Here is an 8,655-nt window from a genome sequence, read left to right on the forward strand (position 1 = left end):
ATATTTTAAATTTTATTATTTAAATATTTATTTTAATTTTGTGGGTACACAGTAGGTATATATATTTATGGAGTACATGAGATGTTTTGATACAGGCATGTAATGCATAATAATCACATTATAGATAATGGGGTATCCTTTCCCGCAAATATTTATCCTTTGTCTTACAAGCAAATTACACTCTTTTAGTTATTTTTAAATGTACAATAAAGTTATTATTGACTATAGTCACTCTGTTGTGCTAGCAAATACCAGACTCATTCATTCTTTCTATTCTTTTGTATCCATTAACCATTCCCTCCTCCTGCTTCTACCCTTGCCAGCCTCTGGTTACCATCCTACTCTCTATCTCCATGAGTTCAATTGTTCTGATTTTTAGATCCCACAAATAAGTGAGAACATGCAATGTTTGTCTTTGTGCCTGGCTTATTTCACTTAGCATAATGACCTCCAGTTTCATCCGTGTTGTTGCAAATGATCTCATTCTTTTTTATGACTGAATAGTACTCCACTGTGAATAAGTACCACATTTTTTTTAAATCAAGTCATCTGCTAACGGGGATGTAGGTTGTTTCCAGATTTTAGCTATTGTGAACAAAGCCGCAACAAACATGGGAGTGCAGATATCTCTTTGACACAGTGATTTCCTTCCTTTTGGGTAAATACTCAGCAGTGGGATTGCTGGATCATAGAGTACCTCTATTTTTGGTTTTTTGAGGAACCTCTAAACTGTTTCCTATAGTAGTTTACTAATTTGCATTCCCACCAACAGTGTACAAGGGTTTCCTTTTCTCCACATCCTCTCCAGCATTTATTATTGCCTGGAGAAGACCTTAATTCTTTAACTAGAGTCAAAACTATAAAATTACAAATCAAGATAGTACTATGAAGGACAGAAATCTGATCCAGACTGGGAGGTGAGGAGTAGTACCACTCAGATGTGAATGATTAATAGGTGTTACCTATGCTAAGCCAAGAGAGAAGCAAAGAATTTCCCAAGCCATACAGAGGAAGTGGTATTTGCAAAAGCCATGTGGGAGGAGGGAGCCTGATAATGCTGAGAAACTGGCCAGACCATGAAAGGCCCCTAAGGTTTTTGGAATGCTGGTCTTTAAGAAAAACAGAAAATCATTAAGTGGGGAGAAAAAAATATTTAAATCTTTGAGTTGTACATTAAGTTCCTACTTTGGCACATCCAAGGGTCAGGTGAGGCAATTACTCCCACTAGGACCTCTTTACCCTCATGTAATCTGAAACCTTTGGCCTATCACAGGAAAGCCTAGTACAGTGGCAAATTGTCCATGCCAAATGTAGGCCAACAGAACACTGCAATAAGTAAGGAGGGGAAGTTTCCCTCCAAACTAAGGATCAGCAAGTTGTAAGTCCAGTGCCCTCTCTGGGGTAGGGGAAAGGGAAGTCCTCGAGATAGCTGATGTCTGAGCTCTTTTCAAGAGCCGGCAATTTCAGGAGGACCCCATAAGCAGCCTGTCTTCTAGTCGACGGGCCAGAGAAGACGGTTCTGTGGCCACCAGAGTTCTTTCTCTCTCTTCTCATAGCAAAAGGTATATATGTGCCCAGACCCAGTTGCTGGGTCAGAAACCACAAGCTTCTCAAGCCTCTGACAGACCCAGCTAAAGTCTTAAAAGATGCTGGCCCTGTCTATGTGAAACTTTTCCAAGGCATTCCATGAAAACACCATTTGGGCATTGGAAGATTCAAATGAATGTCCCAGGATATGGGCTCAGAGATGTGAAAGAAAGGGGGAAAGTTAGAAGGATTATCCTCAGTTTAGAAGATAAACTGAGACAGGCGTGGTGGCACACGCCCGTAATCCCAGCACTTGGGGAGTCTGAGACGGGCAGATCACTTGAGTCCAGGAGCTAAAGACCAACCAGGGCAGTGTTTGGTGAGACCTCGTCTCTAAAAAAAAATTTTTTTTTTAAATTAGCTAGGTACAATGGCACATGCCTGTGGTCCCAGCTACTTGGGAGGCTGAGATGGGAAAATCGCTTGAGCCCAGAAAGTCAAGGCTGCAGTGAACCTTATTTACGTCACTATACTCCAGCCTGGGTGACAGAGCAAGATCCTGTCTCAAAAAACAAACAAACAAACAAACAAACAAACAAACAAACAACACTGCTCAGCACAAGGCATGACACATGTCAGCAACTCAGGAAGCAGCAGCTCAATGGGGCTACTCCCAGGATTCTGTACAGATGAGAGGACGAGGAAAAGGAACCCAAGGTAAGGCCAGGAGAAATACCTCACAGGATATCCTGTGCAGCCCGAGGAGATTGGGAGAGGGGGACATTCAACTATTCAAGAAATATTTAAAATTCAGTAGTGAATATAACATTCAAAAATCCCTGCCTTCAAGGAGTTTATATTCCAGTGGGAAGACAAAGGCAGTCAATGAACAAGTACACACACTATGTCAGGCAAGGAAAACAGGCAGAAGAACAGGGACAGAGAGTGCCAGTGGGGGGGCTACAATTATATGGGGTGGGGGAGGGGGAGGTGACTGGAAGGCCTTTCTGACTAGGTGGCAGCTGAACAAAACTCAAAAGAAAGTGAGACTGTAAGCTGTGGATGTCTGAGGGAAGGGCATGGCAAGGGCAAAGGCACTAGAGTTGGAATGTGTCTGGTGAGGAAGGGAGGGAAGGTGGAGCAGAGGGCACAGGGGCAAAGTGGCAGGGGTCACAGAGGTGGCAGCAGCCCGCTCACAAAGGGACTTGGTAGTTGCTGCGAGGATTCTAGCTTTCACTCCAGTGAAATGGAAAGCTACTGGGGATCTGAGAATAAGACAGCAGAGGGCATGAACAGGAGGAGGGGACCAATTATATGGCCATGATTGCAGATGAGAAATAACTTTGGAGCTGTCCCAGTCTCCTCAGGCCAGTGGGGATAGATCAGGAGTGACCCTCAGCAACTGGCTTTCCCTGCTTTCGAGAGAGCTTTGTCTTCCCCACCCTTATCTATCCCTAAGCAAAAATTCAGAAAATTTGTGTGGGCCAGGGGAGGGTACTAACTTCCTCACTGCTCATCAAGGTGCCATAAACTGTAGAGATGCATTAATTTATTCTTTATCACAATCCTGTAATCCCAGCTCTACAGACAAGAAAGCAGAAGCTCAGGGAACTGGAAAAACTCTACCAAGATTCCTAAGCCAATGTGGCTTTTGGTGGCACTAAGCAGTGTCCTTGTTGGGACATTCTGTCATCTTATACCTGGCAAAGAAAGAAGGCACTGGACTGGTCTATGCTGGAAAGGCTTTCCAGGGCAATGAAAATGCCTGATTGGAGTTTCTGATGAAAGAAAGTATAAAAGGCTCAAACAAGCCAGGCAGTAATTCCATACTTAGAGCCAATTAGCCAGAGATGCCAGACCATTAAATTTCCTTCTTCTTTTCTCACACTGACTAATGAAAGCAGCATGAGACACCAAGAAGAGTGTGCAGGAGAAATATGCCATTCTATCAACTCCCCCACAATCTCTGACTGTGGAATATGAGGCCTCTCAACATTCTGCTGACTGGCCAATGGCCGGTGGGCCCAAAAGGGTACCCCTGAAGATGCACTCCCTTTTCATGTCTTCAAATCACAAAGAACCAGGGTCACTGGGTAGTTCCCAACATACAGGCTTAGAAATCTGGTTCAAAGGCCCATGAGGCTTTTGAGCTCCATGGGGGCAACCCAATGGACTGTGCTGAAGTAGAACTTATTTCATTTTAAATCAGTATGTTGCCAGATATCACAGTCCTACCCCAGAAGAACATATATAAAACCCCAATATCTGGACTCATAGGAATTAAATAGCAAGGGAAGGGTCTCTAAGGGAAAGTGACAAGGGGACCAGACACTGAACATGAACTCACAATCACCCTTTGAAATCGTAATATTTGCATTCATCTAACACATATTTACTGAGCACACACACACACACACACATACACACACACACGTGCTCAGCACTGTTGAAGGTGCAGTAGAAGCAGAGGTGAAAGAAGAAAACAACTGTTGTCTTTGAGAAGCATACAAGGGGAGGCAGGGCACACTCAAAGATCAGGGAGGTAAAATAATTTGCTCAGGTCCTTGTGTTAATGAGATTTGAATCCAGCTTTATTGCACTCCACTTTACCTCTGTCTACCAGGAAACTGGTGTTCTACTATAACTTTCAGGTGGTTTTTTGTTTTGTTTTTGTATGTTTTAGGGGTGGGGGGTGCAGAAAAGGAAGGGAAAAGGCTGAAAATATTTTCCTTTGGTAGTGTTTGGGAATTTCTGCTGAATCTGTACTGGATCACAGCAGCAGGTCATAATGAAGAAATGCACTTAGCCTGGGATCAGGAGACATTTTATTGTTGTTGAGAGACAGGGTCTTGCTCTGTCACCCAAGCTGGTGTGCAGAGGCTCAATCCTAGTTCACTGTAGCCTCGAACTCCTGAACTCAGGTGATCCTCCTGCCTCAGCCTCCTGATTAGCTAGGACTACAGGCAGACACTACTACATCTCGATAATTTTATTTTTTGTAGAGATGTGTGGTGTCTTAGTACAGTGGCTACGCTGGTGTCAAACTCCTGGCCTCAAGCGATCGTCCTATCTCAGCCTCCAAAAGTGCTGGGACTACAGGCATGAGCCACTGCGCCTGGCAGGAAACTTATATTCTAGTTAAAACTCACTGACTCTGGAAAGTCACTCTCTGGGCTTCAGTTTAAATGTCTCTAAAAAGAGGGGGTTAACCTAGCAAGGAATGGTAAATGGGTTCGCCTTACACCTAACAATTCAAATCTATTCATGGTTCCTGTCTAGAATGCTGGGGTATGCTGAAGCCATATTCACGCTTAGTGGAAGGAGCTGTAACTGCCTACTGATGTTTGCTATAAGGTCAGAGGGTAATAATTAACCCAGATGATCATGTGAGGACTCTGCCACTTCTGATGATTTGAGGTATCTGAGTGGAAGTCATTTTAATTTGGTGATGAAATAAAAAAACCCCTTCCACGACATTCTAACCAATTCACAGGAGTATCCTTAAAATGACAGATCACCTATATTCTGATATAAGACTAGTGATAGTGTTTAATGTTTCACTTTAAACAGTTATGATACTATGGCATATTTATTAGAATCTAGAAATAGTTCTGTCATTTAGAATGTTTCAGTGAACAGGAATTCACCTGTCACCACTGAAACTTGTGGTAATGTTTCCAAAGATCTCCCATTCCATATGCCTTTTTGCAATGTGACTTACCACTCTCCCAACAAGGAATGAAGTCTATTTTCCTCCTCTTGAATCTAGGCTAGATAGACTTCATGTTGCTTTGACCAAGAGTGTGACGGACATGATACTGTGTGACTTCTGAGCCAAGGGGGTGAAAAAGCCTGATGGATCATTGTATTGTGGCTATGTAAGGTTTGGGGAAATCGGGATGAAAGGTATACAGAACCATTTGTATTATCTTTGAAATGTTTTTCTAAGTCTGAAATTGTTTCAAAATTAGAAGCTAAATTAAAAGTTTTTTGTTTCATTTCTTTTTTAAGGCTTTTATTTTATGTTCAGAGGTACATGTGCAGGAAGGCCTGGCAGATTCCACTCTTGCATTGTAACATGGAAAAAACCCACCTACTCTGAAACGCTCATGCTGTGATAGCAGCACTGACAGACCATGCAGAGGGACAGGGACAACCAATCCCAAGCTGTTTCAGTCATGTCAGCTGAAATACCAGACATGATTTTTTTCTTTTTGGATTTGAGATAATTTCTTGTTAAAATGAACCAGAAGTACAAGGTTCCATTGGAACTGAAACAGTTGACAGAAAAGGGTTGAAGTTAATCAAATCTTCAAGGACAATCAGATCAAACAAAGCCAGTAAAAGTGGAGAAACCCAACACTGGTTTGGAACATACACAGAAATACTAGCATGTCAGGTACCTCCTGACCCCTCCCAGCAGTTGGCCATCATGCTCCCACCTCTTTCTCCCTTCTGAAGCACTGGCCAAACCAAATGGCTTCTTTCTCTGTATTGCAAGTGTAAGTCAACCCAAGAGTACCCTTTTGGACATAATACAAAGCCAAGAAGAAAGTTTATGGATCATATGGGACGGTAGAACGTGTACAAACCCAACCCAGCAAACTGCTTATCGTTATCTATGTTCCAGCCTCAGTAGATGCCAACAAGGAGCAGAGATGAATTAATCTTTCCTCTCAAGCCCTGTCCAAATTACGGAACCTCTAAGATTGGGGGTGGTTTGTGATGTAACAATAGATAACCAAAACATACATCAACCTTCCACCTATGGCAAATACCTTAAATTCTGCTCTGGCAAGATCTGGCTGCCAAATGGACCTTTAGGATCTAATCCTTAGGGTGAGATCAGTTTCACATTCTTCTTGGCTAAGTGCTTTTGTTTCCAGAGTTCATTTTATACAGCACCACTGCTCTTATTTCAATAAGATTTATCTTCAGTATATCTTAAGAATATTAGCGAGCCAGGCACGGTGGCTCATGCTTGTAATCCCAGCAATTTAGGAGGCCGAGGCAGGTGAATCACCTGAGGACAGGAGTTTGAGACCAGTCTGGCCAATACAGTGAAATCTCGTCTCTACTAAATATACAAAAATTAGCTGGGCATTGTGGCACATGTCTGTAATCCCAGCTACTTGGGAGGCTGAGGCAGGAGAATCACTTGAACCTGGGAGGCGGAGATTGCAGGGACCCAAGATTGTGCCACTGCACTCCAGCCTGGGTAACAGAGCAAGACTCCATCCCCCCGCAAAAAAAAGATTATTAGAGGATTCCCCCACTTTCTGGGAGGAGGGTTTTCTTCTCCCTGCAATGTTTGTTCCCTTAGAATCCCTTTTTTTCTGTTTGGATCACCATCTTTCATCTTGGAGCCTTTCTTTACTCAGATGTCTGGTGAACCTCTGTTGCTGGTTAGTATCAAAGGCTAAGATTCTATCACTTGTAGCCTTAAGAGTGTTGACCAAAACAAATGGTGAAAGCCTAAACACTAAGGTTGATTGAATTCAGACAGAAAAAAGCTCAAATGGACTGTACATAAGGTAGACACTATTCAACCTGGAGCAAGAAGAAGGGCTCTGAAAGAAGTCTGTATAGGGTGCAGTTGAAGCAAATAGGAGTGGTAAATTCTACTGGAGGTATAGTATAGGTAAGGAAAAGCTTCAAGGAAGAAAAGATATTTTCTTTTGATCTCCAGAGATGTGTAGGGTAGGTTGTGGCAGAGTGGGGATCAGAGGTGGGAAGTAAAGGAAGCAGCATGAACAAAGTTAGGGTATATGGACCAGCATGGCAGTTTAGAGGCCTTACCTACATATAGACTACCTAGATGATAATATCCTGCATTTTAAGCTGATATAATTATTGGATGAGACATCTAGTGGTGGTGGAAGGGGGTGTATATATTTTGCATATGAGGGAGATGTGAATTGTTGGGAGTAAAGGGCAGAATGTGGTTGACTGTTTGCACAGATGGTCACCAATTCCTCTCACCCTGTGTTCACATGCCATTCCTCCAAGATGGAGTCTATTTTACACAAATGTTTATAACAGCCATTATTCATTATTCCTAATAGCCAAAAAGTAGAAACAACCTAAATGCCCATCAACCAATGAAAGGATAACTAAAATGTGGTATATCTACAATGGAATATTATTTGGCAATAGGAAGGAATGAAGTATTGATACATGCTACAATATAGATGAACCCTGGAAATATCAAGCTAACTGAAAGAAGCCAGTAACAAAAGACCAAATATTGTATGGCTGCATTTACATAAAATGTCCAGAGCAGACAAATCTATGGAGACAGAGTAGATTAATGGCGGGGAAGAGGCCAGGCGTGGTGGCTCACGCCTGTAATCCCAGCACTCTGAGAGGCCGAGGTGGGCGGATCACAAGGTCAGGAGATCGAGACCATCCTGGCTAACACGGCGAAACTCCGTCTCCACTAAAAATACAAAAAATTAGCTGAGCATGATGGCGGGCGTCTGTAGTCCCAGCTACTCGGGAAGCTGGGGCAGGAGAATGGCGTGAACCGGGAGGCGGAGCTTGTAGTGAGCCGAGATCACACCACTGCACTCCGGCCTGGGCAACAGAGTGAGACTCCATCTCAAAGAAAAAAAAAAAAAATGTGGGGAAGAGTGGAAGAAAATGGGAAGAGATTGCTAAAGGGTTTCTTTTTGGGGTGATGAAAATGTTCTGTATATAGACCAATGGAACAGAACAGAGGCCTCAGAAATAACACCACACATCTATAACCATCTGATCTTTGACAAACCTGACAAAAACAAGCAATGGGGAAAGGATTCCCTATTTAAAAACTGGGAAAACTAGCTAGCCATGTGCAGAAAACTGAAACTGGACCTCTTCCTTACACCTTATACAAAAATTAACTCAAGATGGATTAAAGACTTAAATGCAAGACCTAAAACCATAAAAACCCTAGAAGAAAACCTAGGCAATACCATTCAGGACATAGGCATAGGCAAAGACTTCATGGCTAAAACACCAAAAGCAATGGCAACAAAAGCCAACATTGACAAATGGGATCTAATTAAACTAAAGAGCTTCTGCACAGCAAAAGAAACTATCATCAGAGTGAACAGGCAAACTACAGAATGGGAGAAAATTTTTGCA

The 8,655-nt window shown here is 42.7% G+C and overlaps 2 protein-coding genes across 15 annotated transcripts in view; one reads left to right on the forward strand and one right to left on the reverse strand.

Moving 5' to 3' along the window:
• The window catches only part of CYSTM1 (cysteine rich transmembrane module containing 1), a 75,122-nt gene that overhangs the window by 32,606 nt on the left and 33,861 nt on the right, over positions 1-8,655 (reverse strand). The gene's annotated exons all lie outside the window — the stretch shown is intronic.
• Positions 2,160-8,655, forward strand: part of LOC108530819 (transcription initiation factor TFIID subunit 4-like) — a 35,371-nt gene continuing 28,875 nt past the window's right edge. The window contains exon 1 of the mRNA XM_017873867.1: positions 2,160-2,244. Within this exon, the coding sequence (XP_017729356.1) occupies positions 2,160-2,244 (85 nt within the window). The remainder of the gene's footprint in view (positions 2,245-8,655) is intronic.

The sequence above is a fragment of the Rhinopithecus bieti genome, unplaced genomic scaffold, assembly GCF_001698545.2.
Source record: "Rhinopithecus bieti isolate Rb0 unplaced genomic scaffold, ASM169854v2 scaffold_8674, whole genome shotgun sequence".
NCBI classification, from domain to species: Eukaryota; Metazoa; Chordata; class Mammalia; order Primates; family Cercopithecidae; genus Rhinopithecus; species Rhinopithecus bieti.